Source organism: Etheostoma spectabile, chromosome 10 (genome assembly GCF_008692095.1).
Source record: "Etheostoma spectabile isolate EspeVRDwgs_2016 chromosome 10, UIUC_Espe_1.0, whole genome shotgun sequence".
NCBI classification, from domain to species: domain Eukaryota; kingdom Metazoa; phylum Chordata; class Actinopteri; order Perciformes; family Percidae; genus Etheostoma; species Etheostoma spectabile.
In genome coordinates, this window is record NC_045742.1 from 22,661,869 (window position 1) to 22,681,158 (window position 19,290).

At 38.8% G+C, this 19,290-nt stretch overlaps 1 protein-coding gene and 1 long non-coding RNA gene across 3 annotated transcripts in view; one reads left to right on the forward strand and one right to left on the reverse strand.

Annotated features, from left to right (window-relative positions):
* adam19b (ADAM metallopeptidase domain 19b) overlaps window positions 1-3,881 on the reverse strand; it is a 20,791-nt gene extending 16,910 nt beyond the window's left edge. Inside the window, exons 1-3 of one of the 2 annotated variants that reach the window (XM_032527730.1) lie at window positions 3,598-3,881; window positions 3,236-3,348; window positions 3,044-3,114 (exon numbers count right to left, since the gene is read on the reverse strand). In XM_032527730.1, the coding sequence (XP_032383621.1) occupies window positions 3,044-3,114; window positions 3,236-3,348; window positions 3,598-3,718 (305 nt within the window). In that variant the 5' untranslated portion in view covers window positions 3,719-3,881. The remainder of the gene's footprint in view (window positions 1-3,043; window positions 3,115-3,235; window positions 3,349-3,597) is intronic. The other variant, XM_032527729.1, reaches the window with a different exon arrangement.
* Window positions 2,228-13,365, forward strand: LOC116696655 (uncharacterized). The gene is made up of 3 exons (XR_004333792.1): window positions 2,228-2,237; window positions 5,823-5,833; window positions 13,271-13,365. It is a non-coding gene; the product is annotated as an uncharacterized LOC116696655 (long non-coding RNA).
* The last annotated feature ends 5,925 nt before the right edge of the window (window positions 13,366-19,290 follow it).

The window sequence follows — 19,290 nt, forward strand, 5'->3', positions numbered from 1 at the left end:
GTCCTACACACATATATGCACATTGACAAGCATGGCAGGGGAGGGAGTAAATGGATTAAGTTTGTACTGCAGCCACTGGGAGTACTGATGCTCAAGAGCATTCACAGCTATATTTGTCCAGGTTTTGAAAGAGAGCGGAAAAACATGAGATGTAAAATCCAACAGCAGTATAAACAGAAAGACAAGATCAAGACCAACTCACAGCTAGTTTGGGATCTTCCTTATCTGCTGCCTGTAAGAGTTACAATTTCAGGGGCAATGAGGACAAGAGGGAGTAGCCAGGACACAGACGTGGACACTGGCAGTATTTTCTCTGGCTTCTCTCCAAAAGCAGACATTGATCTTTTTCACCCCCCACATAGTCTCACATAGCTAAATGTGTCTCCACATTAGGCCAGCAGAGGATAAATCAAACCACCGTAACCCAGGGTGGTATTTGCTGTTTAGGCTGAGAGGGGAGACACTGGCTGGTGGTAATGGGTGCACAAAGAGGAGGCGGCAAACTCTTTCTTTCAATGCTGTAAAATATTTTTTTGTAAAAGGACCACGTGAAAGATATTGGGGTGGGGAGGGGGGGCTGAACTTCAATAATATTATTATAACTTTATTTAAGTAAGGCCCTCCAAAGAGTTACTAACATTTTTAATGGAATCCTTCCCTCAACTTAGGAAAACATCATCTATCTTAATATCTCAGGATACAACTAGTTAATCATATAAACTTGCTTTCTGTCCCTAGAGTCAGAACTAAACAGGGGGAAGCAGCGTTCAGTTTCTATGCTCCTCATATCTGGAACAAACTTCCAGAAAACTGCAGATCTACTGCTACTCTCAGTTCTTTTAAATCAAGGCTGAAGACCTTTCTTTTTGAGGCTGCCTTTCTCTTAATGGTTGTTCATTTCTTTAAATGTTTAATTTCTTATACTGCACTCTAACTTTTATTCTTGTGTTTTATCTGTTTATATTTTTATATTTTTAACTGTTTTTTCTTGTATTTTATCTGTTTTTCATTTTTTTTAAACTATTTTTAACTGTTTCAGTGTAAAGCACTTTGAATTGCCCTGTTGCTGAAATGTGCTATACAAATAAAGCTGCCTTGCCTAAACTTAAGGTGCATATTAACAAATGAAATAAAAATGTTGTGTGATTGTAGAACAGTAGTTTTTATAATATGCACCAAATTTGAAATAATGGTGAACATGGGGAGTCACCAAACATTACAACTAGAGTTGGGTACCGTTCACATTTGAACCAATGGAGCAATACTACCTTTTTTGGTACTTTACTCTCTCTGCAATAACAAAACATGTTATTTTAGTTATAAAAAGAGTCGGAATTTCTCAATTTTGAAATTGTTATTTAATTAGAACATTCTACACACCACACAAAGTCAAACTTCTCCCTACCTCCCTCCCTAACCATTTCCGTACAGTCCCTTAGTGAACTGGGCATCCAAGGGTACAGGTGTAAGGAGGCTGAAGCTTAAGTGAATGAAACAGAAAAGAGTGTTTACATGATCAATAAAGCTCTCAGACACAGTATATTACAGAATAAATACTAAGGTGGGGCACATATAAAAACTATGTCTGGTTTTACTTGAAATCATTTTGTATGCCTTATCATTGAAAATGCAAGTAACAATTGTTAATTTCTACAATTCATTTTTCCACATCATTTCAGTACCTATCCTATTCTTCACATCACCTCATTCCTATTCTAACTGTCACTGGGGCAGAAGTGAAGAAATCTTAACAGCTTTTCCTGTTCCAGGAAACAGTTGAGAAGTTGCACAAAAATGGTTTCAAAATATATTTTTGTTGGGAAACACTTTACCTGAAGGTATCTACATAGGAGTGACATGACACAGTCATGAACACATGACACAGTCATGACACATGAACCCTAACCCTAAATTGTCATGAAAAAAACGAATGACACTTATGACACGTTATGACATAAACGTTTACGACACGTTCATGACAGTGTTGTATCACTTTTATGGAGATCCTTTCAAGTAAAGTGTAACTTCCCGAAGGAAACTTGATCTGCAGCAGGAATCAAATCCCGTCAAGGGACCCTGACAAAAAAATAAACTACAAAAAAATCGATGTCCTCTTTCTAGGAGCAATCGGCAAATATACAGTATAGATATCAGTTAACACAATCTCTACTACATGTTGAGGAACTCAAAAAAGTTTTATCAAATGTATCTCAAGCTATCTTTCCTCGTCGCTCTCTGTCCCTCTCTTTTAGGCAGACAAACACGGTGTGTGATTGATTCAAATTCCTTGCCCAGGAGGAAATCTAACAGTTTGACCACCTGCCGGGGAGGGAGAGCAGGGGGGCAAATCCCTTAGGGGACGTCCAGTCAGACACAGTGGAGTCGTGGTTTGTTAATGTGCGTGCCTGTGAGTGAATAAGTGAAAGAGAGAGCAACTGATAGAAGAAAAAAAAAACGCACTTCATTTCTAATGTTCATAAAAGCTTCCCATTTCACTTGTGTGCTGGCCCAAATCCAAAAGTGATGAACTACAACTCTGTAGTCACCACCGACAACTCCACTGCTCCAGTTCTACCTGCTGTCCTACCCAGTGATCACGCTGTCCATGAAACCAGGGAGATACTTCCTATCACCATCCCATTGTTACTGGACAGGAACCGCTTCATCAGATTACAGGATGTTAGGTGCAGACGCACAGTCTTACTTCCTGTTGGCCCAAGGCACACAGATCGGGTGTCAACCAAAACCATCAACCTCCTTTCCTCCCTTCATCTCCCCTCTCTGCACCCACAGGGCCACTGACCTTATAAATGCGTCAATGTGACAGCTAACATCTGGTCAAATAAACGGGGCAAGCCGGGGCATCTTCTGGAAGTCTAAGCTCTATGTACAGTTACATGGGAACAGTTTGATAAATGCGACCATTTTTTGGGGCTTTTGACTCATTTTGGTAACCTCGGAGCATCAAACGGCAGCAGAGACATTCCTACTTAAACCTTTTGCAGGAAACACAAAGGAGGTGTACTGCCCTCAAGTCACTCACTCATTTTTCTCCAGCTGTAGTTTTAGCTCCCGGCCATCAGCTGAGATCAGAATCTGTGCCTTTGCAGGATGCTGGGAGGAAATCAGAGATGTGGTCAAACAAAAGCTGACTTACATATGGCAACATTAATAAAATAAGTTTTTTCATTTTGTTTACAGTTTTGATACAAAGACAAAAGACAGACAGACCCACCTCATTGTCGACAGACCTCATGTGTCTGCGAGGATGCAGCCATGTGGGATAAGTAATCTCATAATTCTGGACATGATCAAGGATGCTCCTCAGTGGACCCTGCTTAATTTCTCCTTATGAAAAAGGCAAAACATGACACATGTTGGGTAGTCTGCAGCATGTATGCACTTTAATTACCTAGGCTATTGATATTTTTTGTAATATTATTATTGGCATATTGACTAATATTAACATTATGCATGCACAAGTGACATTTTAAATTTAAACAAAACAAATGCGATCCAGTGCAATGACGGTCTAGTTTTTCCAACACATATACAAATCCATTTTCAGCCATCGCTCCGGGAAACAATCAGACTCACCATTGTAAACAGCGCCTTCAGATACAGCAGCAGCCTCAACACAGCGCAGGAACACTAAGAGACACAGACCCAGAGAGGACTGCACGGCGTCGGGCGGAAAACAGCGCGCTCCTGGACTCATTCTAACAACAAGCGGCGGCTCCGAATGAATCTGCTACCCTGAGACATAAATGTGCGGTGAACTAGCCTGGGTGGTTCACATCCGATGGAGAAGACGCCGCCGGTGTGACATCGCGATACGCCGCCGCTCGCTCGTCTGCATGAGATGCTTACAGTTAGACCGCGGGGCGCACATCTCTCTCATTCTCAACCCCTCCCTTATTTTCACACACACACACACACACACACACACACACACACACACACACACACACACACACACTATGATGAAAACATGTACGAGTGAGCAACAAGGCACTGAAATCTAATGATGAAAGAAAGCATCAAAGAAATCTACCAGGTAGTTTCACATAATTAGACAAGAGACAGATTCAAAAAAGAATAGTCAAAATTGAAGTAGAGATAATCTAATGTTTAGTCATAGTATGCTTCAAGCTACAGAAATGCTGGATCCTACATTTCCCATCATGCAAAATAAAATAATAAAATATTTTGGACCCTCCCTGCTTGGTTAATGCATACCTTACAAACTCTAGAACTCCAGTTTGTGATGCAAATTTTCTATGATAAATGTGAAGTCTCCAAGTGACATCACTGTGACATCATCACAGTATTCTTCAGGACATTATACAACTGTTTTCCCCATCTAAGTAATCCTCCTAATTATTATTAAACTGATATTCATGTGTACAATTGATTTATTTACATTGACTTTATAATTCTGCATTCACACAGTGTTGGCAGAATGAGAAAAATATGAAACCTTCCAGTTATTTTGACTTGAGGAGTGTTCATGGATTATTCCAAAATGGTTATCCCAACTGCCAGCCTTGTAGTCACACCATGTGTATCTTATACATCACAGTACAATGGCTCTTATTTAGCAGTTACTGCCAATGATGGTGGCTTTGCGGCCATGTTGGTATTGGGTTATTGACACTTCTGTGGTTCTTTTTAACAAGTGGAAGATATTGTCGCTGTCAGAAATTCATGAGGTCTCCGAGGCTTATGTGAGCATATTTCCCCACTCAGTTGCTTGTAATTGTAGTCTGTACAATGTAATGTGAATGCAGCTTAGTGTCAGTCAGTCAGTGGTTATGTAACCAATCACAATGGAGGACAGGACATATTTTAAAAGAGATATTACATACAATTTTACTGGAGGTTGTGTCAACCATTTCTCCAGTTTTTTTTCCAACCAGGAGTCCCAAAGGATTAAGTGTAGGCCTTGCATGTAAACACATGCTGTCTTTAAATAACTGCACCACTTGCCTCAATACGTTCTTGTTACTAACCATCTATACTATACTAAGACATATGTTGAGTCACTGATGTGTAGGCAATGGTCCAAGTGAACTGACCTAACAGTTTACACTACCGGTCAAACGTTTGGGGTCACTTACAAATGTCCATTCCACTCCATAATAGACAGAATGCCAGCTGATATGAGTGGGTGTCTAATCTTTAATACAATATCTACATTGCTCATTATCAGCAACAATTCATCCAGCGTTCCATTGGCACATTCTGTTTACTAATCTATCATCATTTAAAGAAAACTAACTGAGAACCCTTTTGCAATTCTGTAAGCACATAATGTAATCTGAAAACTGCTGCCCTAGTTAAAAAACAATGCAACTGATCTCAGCTGATATTCTGTCTACAATGGAGTGCAATGGAAATTTCTAAATAACCCCAAACTTTTGACCGGTAGTGTACGTCTGAAGAAAAGGGCAACTTTGGCAATCATAATGTGTTGTTGTACATCTTACTTAGTTGAAGTCCCGTGCGTAATTGTTCATTAACTCATCATTGAAACAAGCAGCCCTCTGTGACAGATCTAAAATGCCGTTGACCCCTGGTTATATAAAGTACAGTAGAGAAGTTACATGCATGCTTAACAAGGTCAGGAGACCAAAAATACAGTTGTAATATCCAACTGTAACCAAGCCTACTACAGTGTCAAAATACAGTTGGCTCCTACCACTCTGAGCCTCCAGCAGCCATTCATACTGAGCCGGTCATTTATAAGTGCAATGATAAATATGCCACAGAGCACATGTCAGAGGGATAGAGTGTACGCAGGGTGTGTGAGGTATTCTTAGCACTGTTGACAGTGCAGGCCGCCAAATCCATTCACATCTCTAAATGGTGTCTTGGCTGCAAGACAAGGCCACTTGCTACTGCGAAAGGTATTGGTTTCTGTTTTACTCTGCTTATTACTATCTCAGATATGCTTTCCTACTATGACCTGTAAGTGATAGCATATAGGCGTCCAGTAGCATAACATTTCATTAGGAAACTCTGCTACCTAAACAAACTAGGTAGATGACTGTGAAAAAAGGCCACACAAAGATTAAAACTAACAGTGGGTAAAGAAGAATCATGTTAAACATGCTGAAAGATCAAGTGATGGTAGTATTTTGAATAATGTTATTCAGGATATTAAATGAGGATACATTTTGCTAAAGCAAAAATAGGAGAGCTACATGCAGTGGACTAGGATTGGGACAATGCTTGGGGCAGTGTTTGCATATACAGTATGTCCAATTTCCCATTTTTTGGGATCAATAAATATCTATCTATCCATCTATCTATCTATCTATCCTCAACACCCATGGCTGAAAGCTGATGAAATCTTCTGCTTCCCTTTGAACATGACAAGCATCATTACTGATCTAATCTAAATGTGTCCTAGAGAACATTGGAATAGAAGTTTAATATGTAATAATTTAAGAATATGTTGTGCTTGGGAGAGAGTCATTGTAAAAAGTCAATCATCAAAAGGCTTCAGTCTCAGAAAAAGCTCTTTCAAAGTATTCAAGTGTACTACGCTTCATGGCATTTTGTTTATCTACAACAGTCAACAACAAGCTGTTCCATCATCTGCCCACTGCTTGTGTGGGGCCACTTCAACAGTTGTGGCCTAACTCGGTTCAGTGTTTTTATCCTACTGAAGCCCAGGAGCTGTTAGATGTAGCTGTAGAAGTCGTCCTCCAGGACGTCTGGGTGTTCCTCCCAGAACTGCTCTCCGATAATGTTGGCACCCTCCTCTTGCTGAGAGTCACAGCCACGTCCTTCTCTTCTTTGTTTGGGAGCTTCATGCGTTTGGGGACCGTTTCATCTTCCTGGACACAAAAAATGAGAAATATGATTAGTGCAATTAAAAGTAACTTAAAGGAATAGTTCAACATTTTGGGAAATATCACTCTCATATCTGACTGTCTCATATAGACAAGTACATTTGTGTAGCCAGGAATAACAAAGCAGTAAATGAACATGAACAGAAGAAATGTCCCAAAACATCAAAAGTAAATGTTAAGGGTAACTTTATATTAAGGTACACATTACTGTTGCTAGTCATTTTAAACTAGTCGTTTAAAATCATGTATTAAAGCCCTTCATCTGCGCGACCATAGTTCATCCATAACCTAATAGTTTTCCCTCGATGATCTTATAAGTACTGTTTATCAAGTAAATAAGGAAGTTGTACATGAATGACGATCTAATACACTTTGCTCAGTATGGGACTTGTAAAGTGGTAGTCATTCTCCCTTAAATATAGAATAGACTAGAATGCCTATTCTGTTCTATATTCTTAAGAAGAAGCTCTCAGTCATTTCCCTTTCTAAAGTGAGGTCTGGCTCATAACTAATTCACTTGTAGTTTGACACCTCAAACCCACACAGGCTATTTTTTCCTAAAGTTGCCTCTCCTTCACACATGTACAGTATGGCATGATTATATGCACTTTTAGTCCTGTCAGTAATAATGTTTACCATTCCAAATCCTACACCTAATGACGAAGGTTAGGCAGAAAACTGATGATGTAGTCTCTGGTGGTGCTGCCTGGCCTGTCAGTAGATGTGGGATGGGATTTAGAGAGCTAACTGTATTGTAGAATATTGACAAGTGTCAGTATTTACGTAAGCATGTCATACAGTATGATAACAAATACAAAGATTTAGCTTTAAAATCTTTCAATGCATATGTTTTTGAAATCTATGACATGGTCCATTAATAAAGGAGATCGACCTACTCTTGCTGACTTTGTTCTTCTACCACTAAATGTAAATAGAACTTGTGCATCTCAATAGACCTCCATTTTTAGAATAGGTGTACTTTTGTGCTATGAAGGATTTCCTAAGTGTACTTGTATGTTTTGCAGCTCACCTTTTCCCAGATGAGAGTAGTGTCTATCCTGTAGAGGGCAGGTTCAGTGTTACAGTTGATGTCAAACTCAGAGAGCATGATCTCATTTTTGTTTGCAGCTAATGTTCCCTGTAGGAAGACATGACACAAAGTTTCATGTCAATATTACAAACATGTTTATATACAAAAAAAAAAAAATCAGCTCATATGAGACTGCTCACTAAAAAAAGTCATCTTACCATCTACACCACCAACAAAACCCTTCAAATGACCACACCACCCACTGGTTCTATTCATGTTTTGTTGTTTGAATAAGTTAATACATTGATGATATGATCTATAAGGAAGAAGATCTCTTTATAGATATCCAAAATAGATGACATCTAGTGCCATATGCCGATATTTTATCAATAGCTTGCCAAGCCCTAAGGGTGCATTTTTACTTATGTATATATATATTATATATATATATATATATATATATATATATATATATATATATATATATATATATATATATATATATATATATATCACATTCATATATATATATATATATATATATATATAATATATATATATATATCTATATATACATATATATTAGTCTTTCTGAGTATGCAACTTAACATTAGGCCCATTAGTGTACTTCAGGGCATTTTTGTCCCTGAAGAAATGTTTTTAAAGTGATCAAAGTGAACTAGGAAGCAAGTTGCCCAAACATCCTGCCAGAATTATAATTTTCACAACTTGTCATCTGTCATTACTTCATTTGAGTTTCCCCTCACAGCCCACCGGAGAATGAAGAGATTTCCAGGGAACAGCTGTGTCAGTCAGTGGCAGTGGCATGTGTTCATCTCCAACTAGAATAAACCAAGAGTAAATAATGTGGTGACCATGTGAATATGCACACAAAAAAATGGGTGATTTAAATGTACACATCTGTCCCATCTACAACATGCCACTACATTCAGAACCAAGTCTTCTTGGTAACATAATAAGTTCAAAATAGTTTAATGATCAAAGTTTACACAAGTACTTTTAATCACAAAGTTGCAACAATGACAAAGCTGTGATTAACATTAATTTTCATAATCAATACATCTACTGGTTATATTTGCCATGTCAACAGTAGGTCCTCTGACAATTTTAGCCCATCCAGAAGCTTTTTTAATACATCATGGAAGCACAGTGTATCATAGCATGCTCCAAAATGTAACAAACTGTCACCATCTGCCCTAATAACACAAAGCAAATTGCAATTGCAGTGATGTTGGAAACATAAAAGTAATTTAGTGGACAACAAAGTCCAAATTCTCCAGCAGGATGGTGCTCCATCGCATACTTCCATCTCCACTTCAAAGTTCCTCAAGGCAAAGAAGATCAAGATGCTCCAGGATTGGCCGGCCCAGTCACCAGACATGAACATCATTGAGCATATATGGGGTAGGATGAAAGAGGAAGCATGGAAGACCAAACCAAAGAATATTGATGAACTCTGGGAGGCATGTAAGACTGCTTTCCTAGCTACTCCTGATGACTTCATCAATACATTGTATGAATCCTTGCCAAACCGCATGGATGCAGTCCTTCAAGCCAATGGAGTCATACAAGATATTAAATTTGAATCTCACAGCACCGCTATTTAATTTGCTGACATATTTTAGTATTTGCAGTAAATTTGTTCAATTTCTGTATAGGCGAGAAAACTTTTGTATTGCCAAAATTTGACCTTTCTATGTTGTTTAAATAATAAATCTTTTTTTGGTGAAACTAATTTAATTCAGTGCATTGAACATCATTTGGAGGGTTTTAGCTTTTCATATGAGCTATTTCTTACACCAATTGATTAATTAAAAGTCAGGTTAATAGCAGGTGTTTCTACAAAATAGATAAGCGACAAGACTTTTGTCAGGGACTGTGCTGGAGAGTGCTGGGATTGTCACTTGAGACACAAGAAGTTTGTGACAACGGCGTCTCAAAAGTATACACACAAAAAGAAGAAATACAAGTTACAATTTAAACGCACAGACTCAAATACACATTTGTGGATACAAACCACTCTGCATTCATTTCTGCCTTGTGTTTCACAAGTTGCAAATACTTATGAGACTGTTTTAGCGGCATATGAATCTTTGGTCTGAACTTGCTACTGCGCACACACACACACACACACACACACACACACACACACACACACACACACACACACACACTGAGTGATAAAGAGTGAAAACGTAAGTCAGACCGTGTATCATCGTCATAGCCATCAACTCTTTACTCCTGTTTAACTTTTGACTTTCTGCTTTATTGTAGCTGGATATATTATTTGTTGTTTCGATGACGTTAGCGATGGTGAGATGCTTGCTACAGTTGCATTTTGCGTGAGAAATCTACAAAAACGATTTCTGATTCCCTGCTTTGTTTTAATGGCCTATTCTGCAAAGTAGGGTGCATGATACAACTATTAACAGTATTGCTATCACGTTGCGCAATATTATATGAAAAGTCGTGATAAGTATGCAATATTTGTTTTTTTTGTGCAGCGATGTATCCTGTCCCTTGGCTGTGAGGCTTGCTTGTGTTCAATTTAGAGCACCCTTGAAACGCTATAATGATCATGTTTCATTGGAGAGTGTGCCACTTGCACATGTTAGTGCATGTCAACCATGGGTCAAACCCCTTGGAGCGTACCATGTGACATATGTGCACATTTCAACTGAGGGACAGTGCAAGTGAAAAAAAAATCAATTAAAACAAAACAGAACGAATCAGAGAAGTGAAAGATGTAAATGTAAATGTAAATGTGCTGTATTTATATAGCGCTTTTCCAGTCTTAACAACTGCTCAAAGCGCTTTTACATCTACAGGAAACATTCACCATTCACACACATTCATGCACTGTGGCCGGGGCTGCCGTACAAGGTGCCACCTGCTCATCAGATAAACACTCACACACATTCACACTCCGATGCGCAGCACCGGATTAAGTGTGAATGCTGAAGTTGTTTTGTGACTCCTCCTCTTCCTGTTTGTTTGTCTGTCTGTCTGTGTGTTAATCCTCTTATCCTCCTTTTTTCCCTTCTCTTCCTCTCCTACTTGTCACCTCCTGTTCTTTTCTTTCTCTCCCATAGAGAGCCAAAGTCAAACGCCTTTTGGTGGACCTCATGGGACCTTAATTCGGAAGACTTATGAACGGTAGTGAACAGGGAGAGGCAAATTATTTTTTGCTCCAGTTTGAATTAAGCCATGGATTACAAATATGATATTCATCTAAATATATGTATTCATTTAAAAGAATTTTTCAACCGAAGAAAGTCTCAGTTAGCCGTAGGTTTTTGTTGTTTTGTCACACCTCAACAGAGAGTGTGTGTCTACATGCCTGGAGTTCCAACTGTAGATACACACTATATTTGGAGCCAATAGCGAGAGAGCCACTTCTAGTACGGTAACACTAGGATCAAAACAGTTAAACAGTACCACTATCTACATCCCCCTTCTTTAGCTGTGGCTCCTGAACATGGAGAAACATTGAATAACATATACTACATGTCAAAAGTTTGGGGTCACTCACATATTTCCATTCCACTCCGTTGCATGCAGAATACCATCTGATCTGAGTGGGGGGGCTGGTCTTTAATACAATATCTACATTGCCCATTGTCAGCAACCATTGATCCAGTGTTTCAAAGGCACAGTCTGTTTACTAATCTGATATCATTTTAAAAAACTGAGAAAACATTGAAGAACCATTTTGCAATTATGTAAAAACCTAATATAATCTGAAAACTGCTGCCCTTGTTAAAAAAACAACAACAATGCAACTGGTAGTCTGTCTACAGTGGAGTGCAATGGAAATTTCTAAGTGACACCAAATGTCTGACCGGTAGGGTACTTCTGCACTAACAACAGTTTTATAATAGAAACGCAAATGTGACCTGGTTTACATAAAATGAACTCTGCGAGTGTCCCACAACTAAATGCATTAACAGAATGAAACATTATGTAGATCTCAAGGAACAAAGAGTTGTTTCTAACATTTTAGATTCAAAAGACTTGAGTAGCTAGTTCAGTTCATGTATTTTGCGTTTGGCCTAGAGACCCTGTCGGACCTAGTGAGATACATAGAAGTGGCGGCTTGAACAGGGTTCCCGGCCTGCAGTTCCACGTGTTGCTGTGATACACTGGGGGGACCTTCCTGGACTAAGTTGTCTGTGACACTGTTCTGTAGGGGTAGGGAAAATAATCAATTCTTAGATGCATCACGGTTCTCTCTAGAACGATTAAGTGCTCGATTCTGATAAGTTAGTAAAAGATTAACATCATTTTTGGTAACACTTTACAAAAATAGAAAAAATAGGTAGTTTATGATTAGTTACCGTTTTTGTAAGAGTAACAAATGATTAGTTAGTGTTTTTCAGAAGGTAGTTTTTCAAATAATTACCCTTTTTCAGAAGGGCAACTACTTATCATAACGTATTATTCGGGTTGATAGCTTCACTTAAAAGCATACTGTGCAGGAATTGTCGCTTACCGTTTGAAAACAGAGTGACTGAAAGAGGATGGAATAATAATTTTTCCAGTGGTGAAATTACAATTTACACTGTTTTGTTAGAAATCACAACACACAGGCCTGAGATACACACACATGATCAGGACCTATTCATGCACAAATGATGTCAGAGTGAGTGGGCTGCTAGTGCTGGACCAGCACCCTGGATGCAAGTAGAAGAAAGGACATTACTTTCAATGGTATCTCCCAGTTGGTGAGAGTGTGTTTTCTGCATCTTCATTTGGGTAAGTTCTCTGAAAATGTCTCTAAATGTGTTTATGTTGTTGCCTCTTAAAGCCAAGAAGTGCACCAGACATTGTTGTCTAGCCTGCTAGCTAACTGTTGCTTCTTCGAAAATACTTGATGGCCAACCATTGTTGTTGAGATTCTGTTCATATTATGCTAGCTTGTCTGTGAAATGTGCTCGCTGTAATGCGTTTGTCCCTTGCAGTTCTCTACATTAACATTAACACACTTTGGAGGACATCACAAAGATGCATTGTCCCCTCATGTCCTTCGTCTTTGTTCTGCAACATCCTTTAATGTAACGAGGTTGCCAGCTTAAAGCTTTGATTAAATTGATGCGTTTTCATAATCAAATTATTCTATAAACCATCATATGAGATGTTGGAGAACCACCCTGACTCAAAACCATCTTTTGCGATTAGGCCACAGTGATGTTAATAAAACAGACGAAGCCAGATTTCAGAGGCAAGTCAAGTGCAGGAACCCAGCAGCAGGAGCAGCCATCCCTGGCACAGCATCAGCAGTCGCCATCCCCGGAACAGGAATATGCACTCTGCACATAGACGAGATATCATCAACTGTCTTTTGGAGGAAAACAGAAAGCTGTAGCCAAAACAACCGATAGCGTAGGATCCCAAAATGGTGGACGGGCTCAGACACCTGCCATAGCGTCACCTGACAACAACCTACCATGACAAATGCCCGTTTTCTTAATAACTTGCTGTCACATTGTATGATTTACATTTACTCTTGAACGCATCATCTGGGTGTCCGTGTTTGACGGATGTTAGAATAACTAGAGGGGTCAAAGGTTATATGACGCCATTGACAAGCAACTTAACGAAAACTTGAGATTTTTCTGGGTTTGAAAATTGTTGGGAACATTTGGGAATGTGTAAGTACACAACTTGACCAAATATATAACATGGGTATAGTCATTCTTAGACATTTGAATGCAGAAATGTTACATATTGTACATTTAACCAGTATATTTAGTAATAATATGTATGATGTAACGCTAATATCCCATAGTCATCAGACTCATCAACCAACCCTTGTAGAACTGGCTCAGGTCTGCCTTGCACCAGCTCTTAATTATGCTGTTATAGTTTTAGACTGCCGGGGGACTTCCTTCCTTTGACACACTGAGCTCCTCTCTCCTCTCCCTTTCCATCTGTGTGCATCCATGTCCCAGAAATGTGGGTTACTAACCTAGCTCTGGGGAGCCAATTCCCCGGAGCCCTTATGTTTTCTGTTGCCTAGCAGTTTATTTGAATTAGGGTGGCACCTAAATCATGGTTGCAGCTGTCGGCGTGGTCCTCCTCCACGCCCTGCTGTGTCCTGCTACACCCTGCTATGCTCTGTAGTGCCCCGCTACACCCTGCAGTGCCCTGCTACACCCTACGACACCACGATCTACTACAACTACTATTTCTAGTCATAGTTCCATTATCTTTATTGTGACTGTTATTGCCACTCTCCATGTCAACATCAACCGGCATCGTCAGACACCGCCTACCAAGAGCCTGGGTCTGTCTGAGGTTTCTCCCTAAAAAATGAGTTTTTCCTCGCCACTGTCACACTAAACGCTTCCTCTTGGGGAAATTACTAGAATTGTTGGGTCTTTGTAAATTACAGAGTGTGGTCTAGACCTACTCTTTCTGTAAAGTGTCTTGAGATAACTCTTGGTCTGATACCATGAACAAAATTGAATTTGATTTTCTACAGAATTCAGTTGTCCGGTGTAAGTACGCTACTTATTAGTGTGTATGACAAAATACCGAATGTAAGAACTGAAGTTATTTTCAACTATGTAATTGATTACACATGTATTTTCCTCCACAGAACAAAATTCATTCCTTCTGTGGTAATTGTCCATAAGGTGGACAAATACTGTCCCACCTATTGAGACCCATGTTAAATTTTTTTTTAATATATTCTAAAGATGCCTTGGTTCTGACATATTTATTTTATTTACGTCTTGCCTTCTATCTTTAATGTATCATTATTAATTGTTACACATTGAATTACTTGAATTTTTATGATAATACACACACCATCGTTTTTTGCATGTCTAACAATGTGGTTTTACTCTTATTTATTTAGTGCTTTTAGAATCAGAATCAGAAATACTTTATTGATCCCCGAAGGGAAACTGTGTTGTAGTTGCACAAATATTATAGAGTAGAAATACAAGAAATATAAGGAATTGGATACGTACGGTATTTACATAAAGGAATGTTTTTATACATTTACATAATTAACATAATTAAGGATTTGGAATGGTGAAAAGTTAAATAATAATAATAATAATAATAATAATTGTGGTATTTGAAATTGCACACATGTCAGGCCAGTGTTATTGCACAAAACAGATAATACAGATAATATTGTCCAGTTTCAACCTCTCTAAGTGTGTGTGTGTCAGACACTTAGAGGGAGGAGTTAAAAAGTTTGATGGCCACAGGCAGGAATGACTTCCTGTGGCGCTCTGTAGTGCATTTTGGGAGAATGAGTCTATCACTGAATGTGCTCCTGTGATTGAGCAACAAGCCATGGAGTGGGTGCGAGACATTGTCCAAGATGGCATGTAGTTTGGACAGCATCCTGCTATCTGTCACACCCGACAGAGAGTCCAGATCCACCCCCACGACGTCACTGGCCTTGCAAATCAGTTTGTTGAGTCTGTTGGCATCCGCTACCCTCAGCCTGCTGCCCCAGCATGCAACAGCAAATAGGATAGCACTGGCCACCACAGACTCGTAAAACATCTTCAGCATTGTCCTGCAGATGTTAAAGGACCTCAGCCTCCTCAGAAAATAGAGACTGCTTTGGCCCTTCCTGTAGAGGGCTTGAGTGTTCTTGGCCCAGTCCAGTTTATTGTCCAAGTGCACTCCCAGGTATTTGTAGTCCTCCACAATGTCCACACTGACCCCCTGGATGGAAACAGGGCTCACTGCTGCCTTGGCTCTCCTTAGATCCACCACCAGCTCCTTGGTCTTTGTCACATTGAGCTGGAGATGGTTCTGCTCACTCCATGTGACAAAGTCCCCCACCACAGCTCTGTACTCAGCCTTGTCCCCCTTGCTGATACATCCAACCACAGCAGAGTCATCAGAAAACTTCTGAAGATGGCAGGACTCTGTGTGGTAGTTGAAGTCTGTGGTGTAGATGGTGAAGAGGAAGGGAGAGAGGACAGTCCCCTGCGGGGCCCCGGTGTTGCTGACCACTCTGTTTGATACACAGTGTTGCAGGCGCACATACTGTGGTCTGCCAGTCAGGTAGTCAACAATCCAGGACACGAGGGGAGGATCTTTAAGCACTTTTGAACTCCAACCCTTATTTTACTCATCTTTAATGGTATGTGTACCTTTTAACCTCAAGGGCAAGTAATTCAGGAAGTATTTTAGACCCTTTAAATGTTTTTAGTCCCTTTTTAATTGTTGGAAAGCCTGCTCACGCCACCTGCAGGTGGACAGCAATACTGCAGTCTGATGTTGTTGCTTTGATGTCAGAGCAGTGTGTGTGTGTGTGTGTGTCTGTGTGTGTGTGTGTGTGTGTGTCTGTGTGTGTGTGTGTGTGTGTCTGTGTGTGTCTGTGTGTGTGTCAAGTCCTCCTCTTGCTCCATTTCCAAAGGACACAAGTACAACTCAAATTTTCCAACTTTGACCAATCAACTGACAACTTTGGTTTTGTCAGTTGATTGGTCTGCCAGTAGATTGGTGGTAGATTAGGTTGTAAACCTTTAAAGACAGAACCACAGTTAACATTTTAAATACATTTTAACTGCCTTAACCACTACACATGAAAAATAAAAATGTGATTTCGTGAATCTTACAAAGTTAATAAAGTTCTAGTATTTAACAGAACCTAACATTAATATTTTACCATTTTTATCTTACTTTTAACTTTCCAAACTCAAAATGAACTATAATTTTAGCAAAAACCCATTTAACTCAAAATTCATTAATTATGTCAATTCTGCAATGTGTGTCTTCACCAAGCCACACAGCAGTTAAACATAAGAAACCGCATTTCAAAACATCACGTAAGTATACAACACAATTCACCAACCATTGGCGTCTTTGGACTGAACTTGGGAGTTAACTTGGAGCGTCTTCTCTCTGCAGTTTGTCTGCCTGAGTGACTGAGCGCCTCAATGTCTTAACAGGTGCTCCAAATCAGTGATAATGACTGATCAGGCGCAAAGCAGCCAGTTTGCTGCGGCTGGTGCACTCTGGGAAGTGCAGTTCTATGAGAGAGCATCATTCCTGGGATTCAGCTTAACAATATGTCATAGACTGTATATATATCATAGACTGTACATATGTCATAGACTGTATACCTACCTTAGACTGTATATATACCACAGACTGTATATATATATATATACTGTATATATATATATATATATATATATATATATATATATATATATATGTATATATATATATCATAGACTGTAAATATGTCATAGACTGTATATATACCATAGACTGTATATATATCATAGACTGTATATATATCATAGACTGTATATATATCCCTACACTTGTTAAAGTCTACTTAGCTAATCATTGCTGTACGTGTGAAAACCCCGGTTTACATCCCACTTTGTGTGTGCTTTGAGTGATTATATGTTAAAGTTAACTTGTATATGTCACACGGTTGTTAAAACACCTTCAAGATCCACAGGATGGTTTCTTCAATAATTTGTTTTAAAAATCAAACCGGTTCCTTGTACGTATGATTAAAATTACAGACCTCTCTGATCTTCCTAAGTAGGAGAACTTGCGTAACCAGTGGCTGACTAAATACTTTTTGGCCCCACTGTATGTGGCCGGAGGCACTTTTTAGAGGCAAATGATTGGCAGGGTTTTTATTTGAATGGCAGTGTTAGTTGTGTTGTGCAATACAGTGCATTTTTTTATTGATCTAATTCCCTTATAAAGTTATTTAAAAAAATAATAGCATATATATATATTTAACTGCCAAATATTGTCAAACTTTGCATCAGTCCTTGATGACACTCATTTCCTTACTGTCAGAAACATCTCAGAGCGATTGCTCACCCTACTTCAGTCTGTGATGTGAATTAAAATACAGCCTTATCAATAAGACGGGGGGGGGCACAGCTCTTGCTCTGCTGTAAACATAATCATACATAACGTTTGTTTTTGTATTTATGTGTTTATTTCACATTACGTTTTGCAAAAGTTATATGTTTAACATTAATGTTAGCACCAACAAACAAGGCAAATTCCTGTTCAACTCACAATACCTGAGCACGCTGTCTTTACTTTCATTCATTCATTCATACATCCATTCATTTACTTACACATTCATTCCTTCATTGATGCACACATACACATAGGCTACATATACATGCAGACAGACATACTGTACATTCATACATCCTTTTATACATTCATTTATGCATTTATACATTCATTCACACATACATTCCTTCATTTACTCATATATTCACATTCATAACATAAACACAGTGATATGTAGCCAGACCGAAGCACATCACACAGCCACAATCTATTGCTAATCTTTCACAAACAGTGAAAAGAGCAACACACAGCCCTATATCATGACTTTAATTAGTTTTAATGGAGGTAGGTCCAAATTAGGGCTATGTTTAGAAATATTTACTTTACATTGGGGTTCCCCTACATCTTATGCCAGATGATGAGAGCTCATTGGCATGGAGAATAAAGACAGATCAGACCATATTCTCTGTTTGCCTGGAGAGACTGGTTTCTATTCCTCTAACAACCTTCATGACAGGCCCCTGACAAGCAAGCTTTAAATGAGATGTTTTTAGATGTTGCCATGCTTTCTGTATACCATAAACCCTCTGATTCACCGTGAGTGTCTGCTCTAAATAATAACACACTTTGAACACGTGTTGTCCATATGAACACCAAGGGGCCTATATTAGCAGAGCCGACTGATTGGTTCATCATTTATGACCTCTGATCAGGGTTGTGCCGACTGGCATCGCGATGGAGAGCCACCATCGTGATAAACTGTTATTTAAAAAAGTCATTCGATTAAAACAATTAATAATGCAGTGTGATTTTAAATCAAACAAAGTCCCACACATAAATATGCTCATATTGTTTCCCTTTAGTCTTTACTACTAACATTCATTAACTGCAAAATTAGAAAATTGCATTTTTAAACAACAATGTATGGAAAATAAAATAAAAAATGCTTGTTTTTGTAGACTAAATGGTTTATTTTTTGTTTTTCACAAAAGTACATGTCAAAACAAATGCACATTTGTCAAAAAAGCCATTAGGCTGCATTTCTAAACAGTCAACTGTAGTTTTTTTTATATAGGCCTAGTTTGCTTAGCATAAAACACAACTTTTTTATAATTGGTATTTTTATTGTATAAATTCTAACGTAAAACAAATCTTTCACAGACGTGAAGCGGTAATTTCGACGTCACTTCCGGAGTCTTCAGCTGATGTTTTCTTGAACGTTATGACGGTACTTACCGGAACAAAAATGACAACGTGTTGTTGCTGATGACAAAACACTACTTAAATATGTGAGACATTGAAATGATAAAGACCCGTCAGATTCTCTGGTATGAATGCCCGCAT